Source organism: Thamnophis elegans, chromosome 13 (assembly GCF_009769535.1).
Source record: "Thamnophis elegans isolate rThaEle1 chromosome 13, rThaEle1.pri, whole genome shotgun sequence".
NCBI classification, from domain to species: domain Eukaryota; kingdom Metazoa; phylum Chordata; class Lepidosauria; order Squamata; family Colubridae; genus Thamnophis; species Thamnophis elegans.
In genome coordinates this window covers 32,311,949-32,335,402 of record NC_045553.1, presented here as the reverse complement: position 1 = coordinate 32,335,402, position 23,454 = coordinate 32,311,949, and the positions used below count along the sequence as shown (strand labels likewise).

Below are 23,454 nucleotides of genomic sequence, written 5' to 3'. Positions count from 1 at the left end.
TGTAACGTGACAGCTTTAAGACTTGAGTGCTTCAAATGCCAGAATTTCTGAGACAACATTTTGGTTGCTAAGCATGACCATTGTTAAGTGAGTTTCACCACATTTTACAAGTTGGCCACGCCCACCCAGTCACATGACCACCAAGCCACTCCCACAAATCAGGCCACACCTACAGAAGAGGTTTTTTAAAAAATTGAAACCCACCACTGGTATGCTTGCCTGCATCTAAGAAATAACATTGGCTTGAGTCACTATCAAAAAATAGTCACTGGTGATTTCTTTAGCATCTGCCTTTCCCAACCACCCATCCAAAAAGAAGACCATGGCAGACCCACAAGCAAACAATTGCTTTTACTGCAATACATTTTTAATCAGGCTTCTTTAGAATAATCCATTGGCAGGAACCAATCCAAACTCGATTCTTTGGCAGGTCTCCTTCAGATAATACTTGCTGCAGCTAGGAAATTTGATTTGATGTCTCTTCCTGAGGAGAAGAAATCCAAAGATCACTGATACAACCCATATCACAGGATTGTTGTTGTGGAGGAAATAAAAGGAGGATCAATAATCAAGGCATCTTTGGTGCCTTGAGTTATTGATGAAAATAATAAAGGCAATATAAAAATAAACAAATCAGGACTAGAACTCACAGCATCCCAGATTCTAGCATGACGCCTTAACGCTACATCAAACTGGCTTCTCAGCTGGGATGTTGACTATGTCCAAATGGAACTTCGTGGTCTGTAGAAAGAACCTTCCTTTTCCATCTCAAAGAAGGCAGCCAAGGAAAAAATCACACTCTACCAGAGGGAAATCTGGAATTTTAAGAACTAGTCTTGAGAATTTGTTTCCTTGGTCGTAGAATAATTGCTATGTTGAACATGGCTTATCCATTTTTATATTACATTGCCCCTATCTCCCCTAGGTTGCATTCTGCTAAACCAGTGGGACCACCAAATCTACTAAACTTGGTTTTTTCCTAATAGCAATAGCAATAGCAGTTAGACTTATATACCGCTTCATAGGGCTTTCAGCCCTCTCTAAGCGGTTTACAGAGTCAGCATATTGCCCCCAACAACAATCCGGGTCCTCATTTTACCCACCTCAGAAGGATGGAAGGCTGAGTCAACCCTGAGCCGGTGAGATTTGAACAGCCGAACTGTAGAACTGCAGTCAGTTGAAGAAGCCTGCAGTGCTGCATTTAACCACTGCGCCACCTCGGCTCTTCCTAAGTGTTTTAACACTTTGGCGATGCTATTGAAAACCACCCAGCAGTTTTATTTATGGAACTTATACAACATCTAGAGACCTACTTGGAAATAGGAGGATGCTGAACGCCGATTCATTATTTCTCAACAAGCTAGCTTCACTATTATTTTTAACTCTAAACACATTTTAAAAAACAAAAATAAAACAAACTAAAGCCAGAAGAAACAGGGAAGCTTATGAGTTCTGTGGTCACCATATTGTCTAGAACAGACACAAACTTCTCTCCTTTCCTTTCAACTAGCATATGGGGAATTACATGTACTTTTTCTGTCTCCTGATTAGTAATCAGTATGTAAGATGCTCTCTTGTGGTTTGCAATGACATCATTATAGTTTAGTGTCTTTGAACTCAATAGCATCCTAAGGCCAATTAGAGAGACTGTGGAGATGAGCCCTTTATGCAGATGGAGAGCAATTAAGCATCAGGACGCAAACATTAATATAATCAAAGGAAAAGAATTTATTTATTTAGAAAATGTATACATAACAACCTACCTTAAATACAAGTAGTTCTTGACTTACGACCACACTTGAGCCCAAAATTTCTCTTAAGTAAGACATTTGTTAAGTGAGTTTTGTATACATTTTACAATCTTTCTTGCTTCAGTTGTTAAGTGAATTACAGCAGTTGATAAGTTAATAACCCAGATATTAAATAAATCTGATTTTCCCATTGACGTTGCTTGTTATAAGATCACAAAAAGTGATCACATGATCTTGGGGCAGAGCAATGGTCATAAATATGAACCAGTTGCCAAACATCTGAATTTTGATCACATGTTCATGGGAAAGGTCATAAGTCATCTTTGTTGCTGGAAATTTGAACGTTCACTAAACAAACTGTTGTAAGTCAAGGACTACCTGTACATAACTCTGGACTGGGAACCATACAGGTGGAGAGATTTTAGATTATTTTTTTTGAAGGTGGTAGAAAAGTCTGGAAAAGTACGAAACTTAGCACAACTGAACTTTATCAATCCATCCACCCTGACTATAGAAAACTTTCATCCATAAAATCGACCTAACTCACAGCTGGCATCTCCGGACTTGGCATTTCTTCTTCCTCTAAGTTGTCCTCCTCAACATCGGCATCATCTGGAATGTCATCATCCATCGGCTCGTAGTCGAAGTCATCTTCCACTTGCAGGAAAGAATTACAAGGCAGTACTAAAAATAACATCCACCACCACTGGGCCCCTTTGAAGAGCATCCCCTCCTTTCCCTTAGCACCCAAAAACGCTCTGGTCCACCAGCAGGAGACGTCTGAAAGCTGCGTGCCTAGAGGTGTACTTAAGGAGGTAGCTGGTAAACCTTCCTTTGTTCACTGTTAGCTCAGCCACCGTCCTCAGCACCAACAAGAGTTCTGTGACAGTTAAAATGAATCCATTGGGGGGAGCAGCAGAATGGAAGCCAGAGCAGCATGTGATGTCACAAAGGCAGCTAAAGCTGGGTGTTTTTTTTTTAAATGCTGCGAGGAAAGCAGAGAATAACAGAATAATTGAGTTGAAAGGGACCTTGGAGGTCTTCTAGTCCAATCCCCTGCTGAAACAGGAGACCCAATACAATTCCAGACCAATGGCTGTCTAGTCCCTTCTTAAAAAGCCTCCAGTGATGGAGAACCCACAACTTCTGAAGGCAAGCTGTTCCATTGGTTAATTGTTCTCACTGTCAGGAAATTTCCCCTTATTTCTAGGTTGCTTCTCTTCTTGATTAGTTTCCACCCATTGTTTCTTGTTTTGCCTTTCGGTGCTTTGGAAAATAGGTTAACTATTCTTCTTTGTGGAAGCTCCTCAAATATTGGAACACTGCTATCATGTCACCCCTAGTCCTTCCTTTCACTAGACTAGACATACCCAATTCCTGCAATCGTTCTGCATATGTTTTAGCCTCCAGGCCCCTAATAAATGATTGTCCAATCTCGTCTTAAAAACCTTTATTTAGAGCATCTAAAACTTCTGGAGGCAAGTCAAACCTTGTAGCTATTGGCCAAATAGCCCTGACTGAATCAGGTTCGCTATGCCTCCATAGATTTCATTGGGTTCTGCTTCATAGGAGTAGTCTCAGACTTTAGACACTGAAGCCCAAGAGTAAATCTGTAGAGAAGTATCAAGGTTCATGAACTTGAATTTCAAACTATTTATTTTGGATTCACATGTAAAGGGTTGTCCAGGCTGCCTCTCTAATCCACTCTTGGTTTCATTCCTCACAGCAAGACCTCTCAACACGGTAGTAGCTTCAATAATCCCTTTTATTCTGTTTTTAATACATGATCTTCTCTTTACCTAGAAATCTTTTTAGTTGACCAAATATTAAATAAATTTAATAAACATTAAATAAAGTAAATTCATATATTAAAAATGCAAGAATTTTAGTCTTTTTTTCTTTTCTTTTTAAGACACTTTTCAAATTGTCTTTTTTGTTGTGTGTCTTTTTCTTTTTTTCCTTTTTAAAATATTTTGGGTTTTTGTATTTTAACCTCCTTTCAATAAACTAAAAATTTCAGATAAAAGTGAAAGAGTATATTTTTCTTTATAGATAAGACTGTATAAAGTTTCCTGACTTGTTCTTCTATACTAATGTGAAAAGGTGCTATTAATATGTTTTTATTATTAGCCAATAAGATGGAGATATTTAAAATGGGGATCTAAGTAAAGTTAGAAAAATTTACATATAAATTGAAACCAATTGAAGATGGGAAAGGGTATTGATTTCTGTATGGTATGATATTATAAAGCCCAAATGTGTGGGTATTATTTGCTTGTAAAATGTTAAAATATTTGATCCTCTTAAATATTACAGTTTGGGCAGCTGTTAACATTTAACAACTCAAAATCTGAGCGTGTAAGTCATTTTCCTTAGCAAGAAAAGACATTAAGTTTCAATATCTTTTTGATTACTGGTTTAGCTATGCACTGCTTTGAATAGAAAGTTTAAAAATGGTTCATAAAGTAGATAAAGAATAAAACATTACACTTCCCTGAAAAAGGGAGAAAAAAAGCAACAGATGCCTGCAAGAAAGAAAAATTAAATGATGATTTTTTCCCCCATATCCTAAAACCCAGTTAGCTGAACAAATTAGACCAAACAGGGGGTCTTTAACCATTCCTTTCACACTCATAAATTCAGCATGCCTGTATTTGTCTGTTGCAGTTAGGATGAAGAAACAGCTTACGAAGAGTTTTTGTTAAAATAAAAAAAAAACCAAACTTTGGAAAAGATTAGACACCTCTTCTTCTCCTGTGCTTCAATTGATAATCTCTCCCTCACCAAAAAACCTTTGATTTCTTTTTAAAAAAAGAAAGCAAAACATCTAGATTGTGCTATTTCATAACCCAATTGCCATTAATAACCCATCATAGAATACATGCCAGTCTTTCTCAATTTGTGACTAGACCAAAACATCAGAAATAACTTTCTGGTGATGATGGGATGAAGGGCTTGTTCCACTTGAGCGGCATTTGGTTGGGAAAGGTTGATACGCATGGTCTTTAAAAGCTATCATAGATTCATATATCAGTTATGTCAATCATACTTAGTTTTCCCATTCCATTCTTACATTGGTGTCTGGAGGCTGTATGCAGCTGTTGCCAATGTTGCATTGAGCAATAATTCATTGACAACAAGAATTGCATGGATTATCTGTCATGGTGTTTTAGCTACTGCTACATATACTCTCTGAAGATACAAAACATATTCTACCCATATCTTAGTTTAGTTTAGTTTTCCCTTTATTTGTATGCCGTCCTTTTCCCTGGGGGGACTCAGGGCGGCTCACAGTTCAAAAAGGGGGGGGGAAGGACAAACAATTTTCCAACATGAAGACAATACAACATATTAAAAAGAAAGCACAACAGTTACACAATTCGGGTGGGGTTAGAATCTTAACCCCAGGCCAGCCAGGACAGCCAGATCTTTAAAGCGGCGCGGAAGGACTGGAGGGTGGTGAGAGTCCGAATCTCCACGGGGAGTTCGTTCCAGAGGGTCGGAGCAGCCACCGAGAAGGCTCTCCTCCGGGTAGTTGCCAGTCTGCACTGGCTGGAAGATGGAATTCGGAGGAGGCCTAATCGATGCGATCTTATCGGTCTGGTGGAGGTAATTGGCAGTAGGCGGTCTCTCAAGTACCTAGGCCCACTACCATGAAGGGCTTTGTAGGTGATAAGTAGCACCTTGAAGCGCACCTGGAGATCAACAGGCAGCCAGTGCAGCTCGCGGAGGATAGGTGTTACGTGGGTGAAGCGAGGTGCACCCACAATCGCTCGCGCGGCCGCATTCTGGACTAGCTGAAGTCGCCAAATGCTCTTCAAGGGCAGCCCCATGTAGAGCACATTGCAGTATTCTATATATATTAAAATATATCTTGTATATTTTTACATGAAATAAGAAAATATATCACTTCCTAGTTGTTAGCTAGGTATACAGATTCATTCATCTACATCTCCTGGTAGTTTGACAAATAGATTTCTACATACAGACTCCAGGTCACATCTCCTGATCTAATTAGGTACACACTACTTCCCAGTCTCTTCTCATACATGCACTTAAGAGACATGGCTTCTACTTACAGATGAAGTACTGCCCATTGAGATATACTGGACCTGTTCCCGATTTTAGGATAAAAGAAACTGGGGGAAGCAATTCAAAGCCGTCGAGCCACACCTGTTAACAAAAAGCAGATGCCATGCTTCAGAATGCTGCTCTTATCATTCTCCTACAATATATGTAGGATGGTGATGAATATAGGGTATGTACATTGATTATATTACATTGTTGTTTGTATGTAACCTGAGAACTTCTGCACTGGAGACAAATTCCTTGGGTGTCCAATCTCACTTTGTCAATAAAGTGATCTCTTCTGCTGTATCCTGTTCTCTTTTGTTCTGTTCTATTTTCTATTCCATTCTATTCCATTCTATTCTATGCCACAACATATCATGCCACAGCATCTGTTCTGCTCTGTGCTATTCTATTCTGTGCTATTCTATACTGCACTGCATACTACACTACACTACACTACTAGCTGGGATATGTCCAAATAACTTTTCATCAGATGTTGCCTAGTCGAGAGCTCCCTCATGTACTTTAAGATATGTGTGCCTAGAAAACTACCTCGCGAAAGCCGTGGCACGACAAAACCGCGGTCCACTAAAGCGCGCCCGATTAAAGCACGTACCTGACGTCATCAGCAGCGCGACAAATACGACCGTGGAGAAAAAAGGGCGCTTTAAAAAGCGCTTTTAAAGCAAGCCGATTCACGTAAAGGTAAGGGTTAGGTTTAGGGTTAGGTTAAGGGTTAGGGTTAGGTTTAGGGTTACGTTAAGCGTTAGTGTTAGGTTTAGGGTTAGGTTAAGGGTTAGTGTTAGGTTTAGCGTTAGGTTAAGGGTTAGGTTTAGGGTTAGGTTTAGGGTTAGGTTAAGGGTTAGGTTTAGAGTTAGGTTTAGGGTTAGGTTTGGGGGGGTTAGGTTTAGATTTACGCGTTAATTTTAACTTTACCGCTCACAGCGTGCTGTTTTCGTCGCGCTGTGATGACATCACGTACGCGCTTTAGTCTACCGCGGTTTTGTGGTGGAACCCCCCAAAGCATGTCCAAATCATTGGTTAGGAAGACCTCTGAACCATTTGTGAAGTATGCACAGATATAAATTCAATTAAATTAAAATAGCATAACACATTCCTTCCCCTTACCATTGGTAAGACAGAATGTTTCAGCGTTACAATGGGTACTGGCTCAGGAACACTGGCCATGTTTCTGGACTCAACAGCCACCACATGAACCTCATCATCAGCATCTTCCCCCAGGAACACCTTGATGTTAAGAAACAAAACAAAACAAAAACTGAGCATTTACTGTACGTAGCAGCTTTTATAGACTTTCATACAGGACTGCAGAAACCTTCACAAACCTTCCTGAATGTCACTGTCTACCATATGTAGAACAGGGAGCATTTTGAGAAAGAGAAGCATGAGGACATTTGGGGAGGGGGGCACAAACATTATTGCACTACAGTTCCCATCATTTTTGGCAATTGGCTATGTTGGCTGGGGAGGGTAGGAATTGGTATCTATGAAAATTGAGAAGGACATGCATTCCCCATTGTTAGTTTGTGAAAAGTAATACTTTCCAGAAAAATGTAAAGAACTATGTTTAGAGGTTGCAACAATATTGGAAAGTTACTATTGGAAATCTTGATGCTCTCCAAGTTGTGTTGTTTGCATGCAGCTGTTTTATTACCTGCACACAGGTAGTTCTCAACCTACAACAGCTCATTTAGTGATTGTTCGAAGTTACGACAGCACTGAAGAAGTGACTTATGACCATTTCCCACACTTGCGACCATTGCAGCATACCCGTGGCCATGTGATTTACATTCAGATGCTTGACAATTGACTTCCATTTATGATGGTTGCAATGTCCCCAGAATCATGTGGTCCCTTTTGCAACCTTCCAACAAGCAAAGATTTATTGAACAACCACATTACTAATTTAAGAACTGTGGTGAGAAAAAGTCATCAAATGGAGCAAAACTTACTTAACAAATTTATCACTTAACAACATGCATTTTGGACGTAATTGTGGTCATACATTGAGGGCTACCTGTATAAACAGGGGGGAAACCCACGGTCACTAAATGTCTGGGTAGATTGTCAGTCATCCAAGTCCTAGCTTTCCCACAAGCTGTCAAAAACTTTTATTTTTCCTTGAAGTCCTTTCTCTTCTCATCCAAGCAGCTTTTTCAGTTCTTTTCAAAAAGCACTTTTGGGGACAACGAGGATCTGGATGACATTCAAGACGCTTCACTGGTTTTGACAGGATGGTTGGGCAATGAAGATAATAGTTCTGACAGGATGCGGAGAGGGGAGTCGGAAGGATCATATTTATTTGCCGTAATCTGGTTTAGTATGCTTCTTGAGAGCTCTTCAGGCCACGTGGGGGTTTATCTGATCCCACACTAACTAGCACTGATGACATTAAGCTAGTCAGGTAATTGAAATGGCTGCAGGCAAACACCCAAGCTCAGAGATCACCAAGTTCAACCCTGACCTACAGAGATTCTCTCTTCAATTGAAACTTACCATCTTCAAATATACCAAGTGTTCTAATAAGTCATCATCAGCTTTCACTACGCATCTCCGGTTGGTGTGATTCAATTCACAACCTATACAGAGACATCATTAAACCATACAGAAGATTGAAAAATAGAAAAGGATAACATTTACCAAAAGATACATTTACCTGGGCTAAGCTAGGAATGTATTTTGCATGTTTTCCTGAGTTTTTTTTTTTAACTCAATCTGATGGATTCTCCCTCTCTTCCCTCTTCCCCAAAAAATGAAGAGGGGAAAAAATTACAAAACCCTTCTTTTTAGCAATAGCAGTTAGACTTATATACCACTTCATAGGGCTTTCAGCCCTCTCTAAGCGGTTTACAGAGTCAGCATATTGCCCCCAACAACAATCCGGGTCCTCATTTTACCCACTTCGGAAGGATGGAAGGCTGAGTCAACCCTGAGCCGATGAGATTTGAACAGCCGAACTGCAGAACTGCAGTCAGCTGAAGTAGCCTGCAGTGCTGCATTTAACCACTGTGCCACCTCGGCTCTTTTTGAGAGCTGGAGTTTTGCTACCCATCTTAGTTAAGAGATGACTATACAATCAGTAACTGTACAATCTCTCTCCAATATTCTGCAGTCTTTCAGAATTCTTACGTTTCATTAAATTATTATTTAATTATATATAATTATATTATATCAATCTACTTTATCTCTTTGGGGAGAAAAAAAGAGGGGAGAAATTGCATCAGCATTTGGTTGCTGCATTTCTACAGTGTAACCTGAGATGATTTGAGATGCTCCAAATGGATACTAGTGAGGAGGAGATTTTTTCAAAGACATTACGTAAGGAATGGATTATTAACAATATGGAAAGAGTGAAAGGGAAACATTATTTAGAAATACCAATGTGGCTTTCAACAATGGAAGCATTGACACATCCAAATATTAGTAGTACGAAAAATATCATTAGATATAAAGATATTTTAACAGAAAGGGGGAAATTAAAACAAACACAAGAATTAGAAAAACAAGAGATTGATATAGGATGGTTTCCACAATTGCAAATACAAGCAAGATATGAAAAAGATAAAAGGAACTTAGGAACTTCAGAGTTGGATAAGATATTTATGGGAACGGAAGAAAAAATAATTAAGAAACTATATAGTTACCTATTAAGAACTAAGAACTTTTGTTGTTCAAAAGTGGACTTTCCTAGAAGAAGTTATAAGCTTAGAAGAAGTGGTTAAAGATACAATGTTAACTTTGGCAAAGAATTTTGGCCACACGATTGGGCTAGAAAAGTGGCAACAACTATGGGAAATAAACTATAAATTAACCATGTCAACAGCCTATAAAGAAAACATACAAAATGTTCTATAGATGGCACATGACACCCAGAAAATTAGCAAAGATGTCTAAAGACAAATCAACAAATTGTTGGAAGTGTCAACAAGCAATAGGCTCATACTATCACATGTGGTGGACATGTGCAAAAGCAAGGGAATATTGGACTAAGATAAGAGTATGGTTAAAGAAAATGTTACAACAAGAAATAGAATTTAGACCAGAGATATTCTTATTAGGAGTTATCCCAGAGAAATTCAAGAAAGAGGATACCTATTTGATTATACACGTAACTACAGCAGCAAGAATTGTATTTGCCCAAAATTGAAAATCAAATAAGCTACCAACAGATGAAGAGATTTTAGATTGTGCAGAGATGAATAGGTTGACAATGAAAATAAAGGATAAAGAGGAATTGGAGTAAAGACATGGGGAAGATTCTATGATTGGCTAGAGAAAGAAAACTAGAAAAGAAAATAAGGAGAAGATATAGAACCCGGATGAGGCACTGTTAAATGGAAAGGGGGGGGGGAACAGAAAAGAAAATATTAAATATATAAGTATACAGCCAAAAGTGAGATATAAAGGGGAGGAAAATATAACTAGGATAGATTAGTGAAGGTAAGGGAATAAGAAATGATATCAAATTATATTTGGGTCTGCGGAAATGCCATCCCAAGGAAATATAAACTGAGGCCAGAAGAGACACCTACAATAATAGAAAAGAAAGAGAGAAAAGAGGAGAACACGAAAGGAAGACGGAGGAAAGAAGAAAGAGGCAAGGAGAGGAAGATGGAAGGGAGAGGAAGAGAAGGAGAGAGGGTAGGAAGGGGAAGAGGAGAAGCGGGAGAAAGGCAAGGGAAGAAGGAAGGGGAAGGAGAGGAAGAAGGAAGAAAGTAGAGAAAGGAGGGAGGGAGAAAAGGAAAGGAAAATGAGAGGGTGTTACAACAGGAAGAAGGGATGGTAAATAAAGCAACCCAAATGTATATTATAACCCATTAAATGAAATATTAAATGTATAAGAATGATAAATGTGTAGAAGAATAACAACTATGTGAATGTATACTTAAAATGCTATGTAAGAGAATAAAAAATAAAAAAAAATTCTCAAAAAAAAGGTGGCTACCAATAATCTCAATTAATTTTTAAAAACCTCCAAGTTTTAATAATAAAACGATGTTCATTTTACTAGGCCCCAACACATCCTACCCCATAAGAAAGGCACACGATTTCCTTCAGTAGAAGATGAATTTGGGGAAAGCGAGGTCATCTTGTTTAGGTGACTCTGGAATACAAAGGGAAACAATGTCAAGGAAGAGGAGGAGAAGATCTGAAAATATCACCATATGATAACGCCAAAACTCCCGTAGAATTTAAGGAAGTCCCAACATATCTGGTGGGAAACAGGTTGAATAATACACTATTCACTCCCCAAGCTCTTTTGGGTAAATAACAGCATATACAGAGTTGGAAGACTTTGATTGAAGTGCCTCTTCAAAATGCTTTGATGTTTGATTAAGGTAGGTCCTAGGCTTGCTCCAAAGCCCTACTCACCAAAGTAGCAGACTGATTGAGGTAGACTGACCCTCACTCGAGGCACTCAGAAGAGAGGGGGCCTCATCAAAGCAACATCACTTTGCATATCTGTAGCACGTATTTCCAATGTATTATGCAGTGGTGGGATTCAGCCAGTTCGCACCTTTTCGTGAGAACTGGTTGGTAACTTTCTAAGTAGTTCAGAGAACCGGTTGTTGGAAAAAATCTCCTTTTGTTTTTTTCCACTTTGCAGGGCTAATCCTGTAAGGAAGGCGGGAAGGAAACATTCTGGTGTTGCTTCTAGCCTCATCTTTATTGACCGGCTTACAGAAACTGCCTCTCTGGTTAACCCTTATTACATTGTAACAGCTAAGGCGAAGCGTCCATCGACCTGAGTGACCTTGAGTTGGCCATGCCCACCCAGTCACATGACCACCGAGCCCCACCTACCCAGATGGTCATTAGGGCAGAGAACAGGTTGTTAAATTATTTGAATCCCACCACTGGTATTATGTAGATTCATTCCATTTTCAGGGCTGCTTACTCTTCTTGCAGAATAATAGCTGCATTATCATATCTGCTTCACGCACTGCACTCAAAACATTATCAGATGTAAATTCTAGTCCACTTACAAAGCGGACTGAGCCCCCTGGTGGTCCTTTAATGCCATGGCCAACTTCTATTTGCAAACAGGTTTATGTTGTTCAAAAGTGGACTTTCCTAGGATAGTTTCTGTAGCTGCTAGAGAGAATGCCCGGCTCACCATCCTCCCCTTGGGGGTGGATGGCATGGCTCTGTCAAAGGATTATTATACAGAATTGATTTGGGAGAAGATATGCCAGCAAGGGAAAGCAGGTGAGTGTTTTTGCAATTTACTTTTGGTTTGGTTTTGTGGTGTGAAATTGAGTGCTGATCTTCCCTGTTACTGCCTAATAGCTACCTAATGATTCTTGGCCAGCAACTAGCAAGCTGTAATTGCAAATCTGCAGCACTGGCTGAGAGCTGGCAATTAAAGACCCCGTAGGCAGTTGCTTCATTTCTTTTGTGAAATTGGAGAGCTTGGGTGAAGGAAAGTGATCTGTAGGCAATGAGGCATGGTTCATTTAACCTGGTTCATAAATAAGCCATTCATCATATTGGATTAAAGCAGAAACTGTTCTCTGCTACCACAGTGAATGGATTGAAATGGTTTCTAAGCCAGCATCAGAAAACCACATTATATCAGTATGAATCCAGTCTATTGACTCTAACACCTTGAACTTAGATGTTTGCTTACTTTCTTGTTAACTTATAAGCGGACCTTATATACCAGAGGAATATAGAAACTAAATACTTGCATTTGCTACTTTAAAAGTAGTTGTATACCTTAAAAGCTTATTGTAAGGATCACAACTGTTTACAGTTGATTAGTAGCTGACCACCTCCCATTTTAACTTTGGTTTTCTGGAAGACAAAGTTGTGCAGAACCAATCCATTTCATTTATTTAAGAATTGGTTTGTTACCTATTCATACTACAAGTAGTCTTCAACTTATGACCATGATTGAGTCCAAAATGTGTGTTGTTAAGTGAGAAATGTGTTAAGTTTTGTCCCATTTTATGACTCTTCTGGCCACTTTTGTTAAGTGAATCCCTGCAGTTCTTACGTGAATAACACAGTCATGAAGTGAACCTGGTTTCCCCATTGATTTTGCTGGTCAGGAGGTCACAAAAGCAGGTCAGATAACTCGTGACACCGCAACCATCATAAATGTGCATGGGTTGTCAAGCATCCGAATGTAAATCCTGGGGATGCTACAATGATCGTAAGTGTGAAAAATGGTCATGTTACTTTTTTCAGTGCCATTGTAACTTTAGTCATTATATGATCTGTTGTAAGTCAAGCACTACCTGTATGCTGTTAAGCATGGTACTAAATTCACCCACTTTGTGGCTTCTCAAAATACATTGAAAACTATGAATCAAATAACTGAGTACTTAGCACATGCTAAGACACACAATCACACACCGAAGCAAAATTAGCACTAATCTAGCGCAACATATTGTCCAAATGCTGCCTACTGGATCCTCATTTGATTTACCAAATCATATTATGTGGCTCTGGTGCTGTGTTGATTCTGTAATTAACTAATCAAATAATCCAATTCAATGCATTGCAAGACTATAGTCAGTGAGAATAGGAGCATCTTAAAGTGCCTAGACATATACTTAATATTCGAATAACCAATATGCCACTACAATATCTTGACATAGAAAGGGTATCATAGTTACTAGAAACAAAGTTTTCACCTTATTTTTTTAGTAGCACTCCGATTTCACAGCACGTTATGTTCTAAACCACTTTTCAAGGGAGGAGGGAGAGGGGAAAACCTTTTTAAAGAAGACTGCAGCAAAAGTGCAAACAACCCTCTGTATTTTGCATGACAACCTACAACTAAAGTTTAATGTATTAAACTCTTCTAGATTCACGCCACATAGTGAACTATGAACTGTGAAAAAACTGGGTTTGTCCAAGATACACTAATTGGAAACGTTCAATATGGGTTCTGTATGTCGTATGAACACAGCTGAGGCTAAGCAAAATACTACAGAAAGTTATTTAAGGTTCTGGGTAGGTAGTGGAGAAAAATAAGACACGTGTAAACCTAAACAAGCATAGGTTTAGGATGCTAATGGCATCTATACTCTCACTCTTAACATATACAGCCCATGAATTCCTAAACAAATCTAAACACAATCATACTTCTTCACCAAATTGTGCATTGAATATATTCCTACTATTATCTCATAGAATAATTTCTTTGGAAGGGATAGATACATAAAACAAACCAAGTTACAACAAAAATGCACCCAGTATTTTAGAAAACCACACACTTAGCAATATATCAGCCATAGCGAGCTACTTACAGAATTAATAGAGCATTAAAAACTTGGAAAGTTTTGTGTAAAACTGCTTTTATGCTCCACCTTTTATCCATTCTAAGATGTGGAGCCATTACAGGCCTGTAGCTTTAAATCCCCCCCCCCCAGTTGTATAACTTTACTTCCTCTTTTTTTACACAGAATCAGTAGCATGAATGAAACTGTCTGATTAAAATTTTTCTTGGCTTACAAGTTAATCTCTGTTTGCCAGCCTTTGGTCCTATTAGTGTCAGGATGAGCCTCATCCTGACACTAATAAATGAAATAGCAACTTGCTTGCTATTTCAGGCAAGTTTCTATGTCCTGAGTTGGAAAGCTCTGATTTCCCAGGTGCTATTAAACTGCAATTCCCAGGAGCCTCAACCACCTGAGTGACTTTGTGCCAATCAATTTTTTCAGCCTTAGAAAGAAGGTAATGGCAAACTAGTTCTGAAAACCTTTCAAGAAAACTATATGGAATTGTTCAGGCAGTCTCCAAAAACTGAACACAATTGAAAGGGGGAAAAATACTAGTGGCTCTCTGATTATTAATGAACTACAATTCCCAACAACTCTCACTATAGTTCATTCTGGCTAGGGTGCTGAGAATTATAGTTCAACAGCAGTTATAAGGTCAAGGGTTATTAAAAAGCAAATGTTCCACCACTCTTCACGTTCTTAGGTTTGCAGAAGGAGCACACAATAACTTTATTTCTGGTAACTGATAACCAATTTCGTTGTATTTAAGTCAGTGGTGGGTTTCAAAAATTGTTCGAACCTACTCTGTGGGTGTGGCCTCCTTTGTGGGAGTGGCTTGCTGCCCATGTGACCAGATGGGAGTGGCTTGCTGCCCATGTGACCAGATATGAAGATGCCAATGACACTTGTCAGAACCACCTTAAATTACCTCACACACAGCACTGGCATGCATAAGAATATGATGTAGACTTCTTTTTTAAAAGGCATCTTTGGTTTGCGTTAAAACAACTTCAATATACGCAATGTTCTGATTGCACCACAAACGCAGTAGTCATCCTTACCTTTCACAGAGGCACTGAGTTTTATAAATATGAGCATGATAGTGCAGAATAATCATATCCAAGGACCAGTGGTGGGTTTCAAAAATTTTTGGAACCTCTTCTGTAGGTGTGCCTTGCTTTCCGGGTCCACTGGTGGAACCTCTTCTAACCGGTTCGGTAGATTTGACGAACCGGTTCTACTGAATAGGTGCAAACTGGTAGGAACCCACCTCTGATTTAAGTACAATGTCAATATAGATTATACATACCCCTTCTATGTCAAAATATGGTAATGGCATATTAATATGTAGTGTTAATATTACATTAATTAATATTAGTAATAATAGCAATATGAATTTTACTGATTGCTAATTACTAATTTTACTGATTGCTAATTACTAATTTTACTAATAATAATTAATATTAGTATTAATAGTAGAATATTAAGTATATGTCTAGGCACTTTCTTCCAGTAACCTGAATGACAACTCGGTCCAGCAGGGGGCAGCAGGAGACAACATGTCATTTAGTCTTCAAGCTAGAGCAACTTTTCCAATTAAAGTAAACCCAATAAAGCAAATCTTTGTTTTTATGCTTGGGAGAAAACTAAAAGAAACCAGTTCTGATCTTATAAATGAGGCTGAAATAGAAAAAAAAAATGTGCTCCAATTCCAGAATTTAACGCTGATAACAAATTAATTCGTTTTGTCAGATGTGGGCAACCAAGTGAAAGCTTTGAATGTCAGCAGTAAATCTAGCTTGTCAGATTTCATCAGCACTTACGAAAAGGGTATAATCATTTGAAGGGCTGCATAGTCCACGTTGTTACATTGTCCATTTTGTTCATAATGCTACAAAACATCTTTGCCCGAATACACTTGTTTTTAAAGTGGTCTGTTGAGATTCTCAGTCATCCCGTGACCCGTCAAAACTGCGGAGGACAAAATCGCGATCGACGTCATCACAGCGCGACGAAAAAAATTAAAAATTGAAATAAAATTAAAATTAAAGCAAGCCGATTCACATAAAGGTAAGGGTTAGGGTTAGGGTTAGGGTTAGGGTTAGGGTTAGGGTTAGGGTTAGGTTAAGGTTTAGGGTTAGGGTTAGAGCGTTAGCGTTACGTTTAGCGTTAGGTTAAGGGTTAGCATTAGGTTTAGCGTTACGTTAACGGTTAGGTTTAGGGTTAGATTTAGGGTTAGGTTAAGGGTTAGGTTTAGGGTTAGGGTTAGGGTTAGGTTTGGGGGGGTTAGGGTAAGGTTTTCGCTTTATTTTTACATTTTTCGATCACAGTGCGATGTTTTCGTCGCGCTGTGATGATGTCAAATGCGCGCTTTCGTCGAGCGCGATTTTGTACTCCACGGTTTTGTGGTGGAACCAGTCATCCAAGTCATGGTTGTCTCAAAGGTGTTTTTTCAAAAGGTAATTGGATTTTCTTGGGTTTTCCTTCGTTTCTCATCCAAGAAGCTTCTTCAGTCCACCCGGCCTTCAGTGCCTCCTTTAAAAATAAAGACAAAACAGGTAAAAAATATATGACCTGTTCTGTCCACTATTGGAGACTGCCACAGTCCTCAATTTGTTGCCCAACTCAGTTCCATGTAATTAAAAGTGAAGGGGCTGGAATATAGCTGGTAGTTCTCCATTTGTACTGCTTATCTCTACAACTTTCATAAGCCTAATCATATCTGAGCTATTTTGGCCTTATTCTACAATAACTTTCTCTAATTCGCGGGTGTCAAACTTACCACGTCACGTTGCCGTCATGTGATGTTTCGTGACGTTTTCCCCCTTTGCGGACCTGCGGTGGGCGTGGTCTATGCGTGACACATCCGGCCTGCAGGCTGCCAGTTTAGTGACCTTGTTCTAATTCAGTGTTTCTCAACCTTGTCAACTTGAAGATGTCTGATCTTCAACTCCCAGAATTCCCCAGCCAGCGAATGCTGGCTGGGGAATTCTGGGAGTTGAAGTCCAGACATCTTCAAGTTGACAAGGTTGAGAAACACTGCTCTAATCAAATGCCTTCTGGACATTTTGGGTTACATTCCATGTTGGCTAGAGATGCGTCATGGTGGATAAATAAACCAGGACCATTTGCAAGGCTGCACCTGCATTTTTGTAAAATAAAAATAAAAATGGTTTAATCCATAACATGGTTTAGTTGGTTTTGGCTTAGTGTTTTATCTGAGACCAAGAATTGTGCCCCGTAACCAAAAGTGTATGCCCACACATGTTGTGTGAACTCAGCCATAATGATGTCAAAGTTGTACAAGTTTTGTGCAATGAATAAAACAAGTCAACATCTGGATTTTATACTCGCTAAGACCTCCTTAACCACAGTTTGCTGAGTTTAAAAAAAAACCAAAGGCAACTTCATACCATCCGAATAATGGCTTAAGCATAAATCAAGAGTTGGAACCTACTTCTGAAATTCCATTTTCGGAGTTTGACATCACTGAAATTTGGTTGAGACCAATGTCTTCAACAGGCGAAATATTGCCAATGAACCAGCCTCAAGACAATGAAAATTTCACCCATTGGACCATCATGATGGCCACTTATTAAATCAGGGGGGGGAAACAATGGGGGGTACCAAAGATATACACAGAATATCCTGGGTAATTGTTTCCCAGATGTATAAATATATGAAAATTTAAAAAACGGAGAAGGAAGGAAATGGGGGAAAGGATGGCGAGCTCTGCTTTGGCTGGCTTCAAAGTTCTGGCTTTTGAGGTGGATAATCCCTAGTGGACACAGAAGGGGTCTGGAGGATTTGTGGCATCTTTACTCTCGCTGGACTAGCAGTCAAAACAAATGATTCTTTTCATGGCTCCGATTGACTGTTCATGGATTCAGGTAAGCATCCACAGCCCTACAGGGAGTCCTCGACTTACAACCACGATGGAGCCCAACATTTATGTGGCTAAGTGAGAAATTAGTTAAGTGAATTTTGCCCCACTTTACAACTTTTCTTGCCACATTTCTTAAGTGAGTCGCTGCAGCTGTTAAATTAGTAACAGGGTTGTTAAGTGGTTTCCTCGTTGACTTTTCTCGTCAGAAAATCGCAAAAGGGGATCTGGAAAACTACAACTGTCATAAATGTGAACCAGTTGTCAAGCTTTCGAATGTGAATCACACAACCATGGGGATGCTGCAACAGTCGTAAGTGTGAAAAACGGTCATACATCACTTTTTTCAGTGATGTTGTAACTTTGAAAGGTCACTAAATTAACTGTTGTAAGTCAAGGATTGCCTGCATTTCAGTGGTATTCATTGTAACTCATTTCTGGACTTCCTGTTAGAAATGCAGGTTATATTTGAGGGTGGTGCATTACTTGACTTTGCAACAAGGTGGCTGCCTATTATAGCACTACATTAGCACTTAGACTTATATACTGCTTTACAGCTCTCTAACAGGTTTACAGAGTCATCCTATTGTCTTCAACAATTTGAGTCCTCATTTTACCAACTTCTGAAGGATGGAAGACAGAATCAACCTTGAGCCTGGTGAGATTTGATCTGCCAAATTACAGGCAGCTGGCAGTCAACAGGAATAGCCGGCAGTACTGCACTCTAACCACTGCACCACCATGGCTCATTATCCTTTAAAAATAACAGATCTGAACAATGTCACACTGAGGGTCCAGTGTCGATTCCAACCCAGTGTTGATTCCAACTGGTGGCAGACCCCCAGTGTCTGAGATTTTCTTCTCTATTATTACTCAATCATTAAGTGGACTTGGCAAAGACTGTATTTGACAACTTCTGCACTTAGGAGCAGGTGTTGAAACCAGGGGTGGGTTTCAACCGGTTCGCGGCGGTCCCCGCGAACCGGTTGGTCGGCGAACCCAGAAGTAACTAACTTCCGGGAATGGCAAAGGGCCCACCCGCCCGACGGCGCTCCTTACCGGTCTTTGAAGGCTTCTGCACTTCCACGCAGGCGCATGGCACATACAGCGCCTGCGAGATTCTCCGCGAGCAGCTGGATGGCACATACAGCGCCTGCGCGAGTCTCCGCAAGCAGCTGGAGCATCACGCAGGCGCTAAGACGCATGTGTGAACTGTGCGCGTGCACAAGGACGCCGCCGGCCCCGTTCCAACCGAACCGGTTGGAACGGGATTAGCAACCCACCACTGGTACAAAACATTGTTTAAAGGAGAATATTGGTAGTTCAAATGAGGGGTACCTGGTGCTTTCTGAACTTGGTTGCTTTCTTGCAAGAAAGAGACCAAGCTCAGAGTGCACAAAGGATCTTTCAAGCTACTTTCAATGAAGTAGGATTGTTGGTTGGTCAGCAATGAATTGTCTGTTGAACAACAGGCAAGCTAATGTCCCAATGGCATGAACCTGCAGACATTTGCGGGGATCTAAATCCAACTACTAATGATGAGAGATCAATTACAAAAAACTTCAAGATGCACTACATGAATTGAATTTCTGCCAGACATATATGGTGAATCAGCAATTTGGGATATTCTTTTGTGCATGTATTTGATTTCAGGAAGGAACTCTTACAAGAAGAGAGATGCTTCTGGATTCTTGTTAAGCCATATCAAAGGCAATCTTGAAAAAACATTTCCCTTTTTTATTACCACCAAAGTAGAAAAAGAAGGAAAGCTGTAGCCTCAGGTTTCAAGCTTCATCATCTCTAGCGTCTCCAGATAGGAGTAGCAAAAGAAATCTGCATGGAATCCTGGAATAAACCTCCTCACTTGAATTAAGCCTCCCATCATACCTTGATATTGGCCACCTTGACTAGAGCCAGTGATGAACAAATGGCTCCTCATCTCTGCCTCATTTATATTCCTCCTCTCACAGAGATGCAGCTGTTTTCAAGAATGTCCTCAACCATTTTTAACCCTCTTAAATCCTGTAGCTACTTGAACTGAAGAAGCTTCTTGGATGAGAAGCAGTGGTGGGTTTCAAAATTTTTTTGAACCTACTCTGTGGGTGTGGCCTCCTTTGTGGGAGTGGCTTGCCGGCCATGTGATCTGGTGGGAGTGGCTTGCCGGCCATGTGTTTTCTCTCTCTCTTGCTCGCTCGCTCTCTTTCCTTCCTTTTGTCTTTCTGTCCCTTTTTCCTTTTTTTCTTTCATCTCTCTCACTTTTTCTTTCTTTTTTCTTTTTTTATTTCTTCCTTTCTTTCTCTTTCTCTCTCTGTGTGTGTGTGTGTGTCTGTCTGTCTGTCTGTCTGTCAGTGGTGGGTTTCAAAAAAATTTGGAACCTCTTCTGTAGGTGTGGCCTGCTTTCCGGGTCCACTGGTAGAACCTCTTCTAACCGGTTCGGTAGATTTGACGAACCGGTTCTACCGAACTGGTGCGAACTGGCAGGAACCCACCTCTGATGAGAAGTGAAACATTTTCAAAGGAAACCCCCCCCCCCAGGAATTCCAGTTGCCTTTTGGAAAAAGCTCCTTTGAGATAATTTGAAGATGCCAATCCTATTTTGCTGTGCTTGATTCCAAGGAAATATTAAAGAGTGTGCATTTTGAAATGCCTGAATCAATTTCATATTTGTCAAGCATCACGTAGTGGTTTACTGTTGACTACTAACAAAGGGCTTATACACTTCAGTGACAGATCCATCTTAAAGATTGGCAGAAACTCTAAATGCTCAGGAGGGGGCAGGGATAGGTTAAAGGAAGACGTCTAAGAACTGCAGGGTAACTAGCACAGGATTGGCATCTTATAAACAGTAAGCACTGAAAATTGAGGAAATTCAAAATACTGTAATACTTCTGTCCCCCGCATCAACACATCCACCTCTGTGATATCTATCTTGTTCAATTCTTCTAAAGTGACTGCAGTAGATCCCAACTGGGAACAGGAAAAAGAGCTGAAGTGAGACTAAAAGTTGCTGCTTCTTCCCCCCCCCCCCTTCAGAAGAACCAGAGATGTTCAGAATAATGTGAAATCAGTGAGCGTTATCTGAGAAACCAAACAGGCTTTAGCCAAAAATTAGGCGGTGAAGCCACCACAGCAGAGATCTGGTTGCTCTGAAATGAAAGGAGAAATAATGAAATAATTTGTATGTAGTGTGGGAAGAATTTGCCATTGACTAACCATTTTATCAAGGGCTGAAGGGCCTCCAACACACCAATTTAGTCCCCCCCAGCGATAAACAATCCCAAGATTAGATTTCACGAAGGCAAACATGCACACAGGTCAGGAATCAATCAGAAAGTGTGCAAAACTGGTTCTTCCGAACTTCTTGGTAGATGACGGAAACAAAGTGGAGACTTGTTTTCTCCCTTTCACAAGCAAGTGAATCAAGCCAAAAACAGCAACTGAAGAAGCGACCCACACTTGACTTCAACTTCTTCTGGCTAAATGTTGACATACCTGTGGAGACATAGAATCGGGCAGCCAACAAAGGAAGGAGAAACCCAGCCTCCAAAGGCCTCGTGCCAAAGCAGCACAAGTCAACAGAAGCCTCCGCCACAAAGTGGGGAAGCGAACTGTAATTCTAGACGTGAGAGAAGGCTACTTCTTAAAACAGGACACTTAGGTGAATCCAACAAGTGGAATCTGAGCCTTTTATTTATTCATTAAGGACCAATAAAGACTAAATATCCAGGAAGGGCCTATTACTTTCTATTCCAAACTCTGCACCTGCAGTTACAAAAGGGGAAAGAAGAACAGTTAATCCAGCCTCAATCTCTCCCCAGCCTTTATTTGTTTATTCTCATTTATATTCTGTTGTTCGGTTAAACATTGTTATTATTTAAGATTAATAAAAAGTAAGCCAGTTTGGGTAGTGTTTAAGGCATCAGCCTAAAAACCAGGAGTCAGAGTTCCACTTCTGCTTTAGGCACGAAGCCAGCTGGGTGACCTTGGAACTGGCCTTCTCTCTCAGCTGTAGGAAGAAGGTAACTGCTGCTAAAATCTTGCCTAGGAAACTGCAGGCATTCACACATGCACACAGACACTCATTTGAACCACAGGTGGGTTCCTACATGAACCGGTTCGCTCTCTCGCATGTTTTGCACTTGCGATGGTTGCTTTGCTCGCTCGTGCACTGGCCACGCGTTGCTTGTGCATGCACAGTTCGCTTTTAGTAGTTGTGCACATGCACAAAGACCGTTAAAAGCTAATAAACAAGATGGCAACAGGGACCAGGGAACTGGTTCAGGGGCGTGGCCAGCCTAGGTCTCTGCCAGTTCTGCAATCCAGGCCAGATTACCATTACCGGTTCAGCCAAACCAGGCCGAACCGGGAGCAACCCACCTCTGATTTGAACTGAAACTGAAAAACAAAACGAAAAGTGAAATGCAAAACATTCAATATATCATAAAGATATCTTAAAAACTCCTTAGGGTAGCAGCAGCAACAAAAAAACACTGGCTACAGAGGATTGCCTTGGCTATTTTCAGAAAATTAAAAAAAAATCTACTCACTAGATAGTCAGAAGTGGCAAGGAAGTAGATACAGGTGAGTGAGTGAAAGAGACATATGTGAATCCTCTGCTTCTTTTCTGAACCTAACACAGAAAGCGGGCCATGAGATAAAGATATCAGACTTCAGAATGCTGTGTAAAATAAAGCTTTTGGCTTTAGGAGGACAGTAGAACCTGATTTTTTAAGGAAGCTTTGGGAAGGCATCTGTTATATATTGGGAGCCTCAATTCTGTGTTATGTTTGAATTTACATTTGTCTCTGCTCTGCTCTGCCCTGCCTGCCTGCCTGCCTGCCTGCCACCTGCCTCTCACTCTCTCTCTCTCTGTCTCTCCGTCTCTCTCTCTGTCTCTCCGTCTCTCTCTCTCCATCTCTCTCTCTCTCTCTTTTCTCTCTCTCTCTCTCTCTTTCTCTTTCTCTTTCTTTCTCTATCATCTCTTTACCATCTCTTTGTTCCTGTTAAAAGAAAGGAATATAAACTGTTCAAAGTCCCCCCCCCCCCGCCTGCCCAGGAAAGTCTAATAAATAAATTTTAAAAGAAGCAAATTTATTTCTCTTCTGCCAGTTCCTGGTAAGCTAGGGAGACAATCAGAGCAATAACTTTTCTGTGCTTGTTAAGAAATCTGATTTAATCCTTTCTCTCCCGCATGTTTTCTAGTTGGAAAAGCTCCTTCCTGGCTCCCTTCCCACCGTTAAAAAAGAAAAAAAAAGAAATTATGGGATACTTTTTCTGAGCAGAGACAGGCAGTGGGAGAGGACAGAACTTCTTGTGGAACAAATGCTAGAGAGGGAAGTAATTAAGCAATCCTCTCTAGTTTCCCCTCTCTTCAGGTTATTATTCCATATAGGCAGGCAGGTTTGCCAAGCATGAGAGTTGGGACCTAGTAAATCAATTAGTAAAATTCCTAAGAGAAGGAACATTTTGAAGGATTGCCTTTGGAAAGACAAAT

At 40.2% G+C, this 23,454-nt stretch overlaps 1 protein-coding gene across 1 annotated transcript; it reads right to left on the bottom strand.

Annotated features, from left to right (window-relative positions):
• Window positions 1-332: 332 nt before the first annotated feature.
• LOC116516323 (nucleoplasmin-like) lies at window positions 333-10,932 on the bottom strand. Its single transcript, XM_032228751.1, has 6 exons — window positions 10,872-10,932; window positions 8,340-8,422; window positions 6,951-7,070; window positions 5,831-5,924; window positions 2,299-2,408; window positions 333-484 (listed from the first exon to the last, which is right to left on the bottom strand). The coding sequence occupies exons 1-6, from the start codon at window positions 10,930-10,932 to the stop codon at window positions 458-460; spliced, it is 495 nt and encodes a 164-aa protein (XP_032084642.1). The 3' UTR covers window positions 333-457.
• Window positions 10,933-23,454: the final 12,522 nt, after the last annotated feature.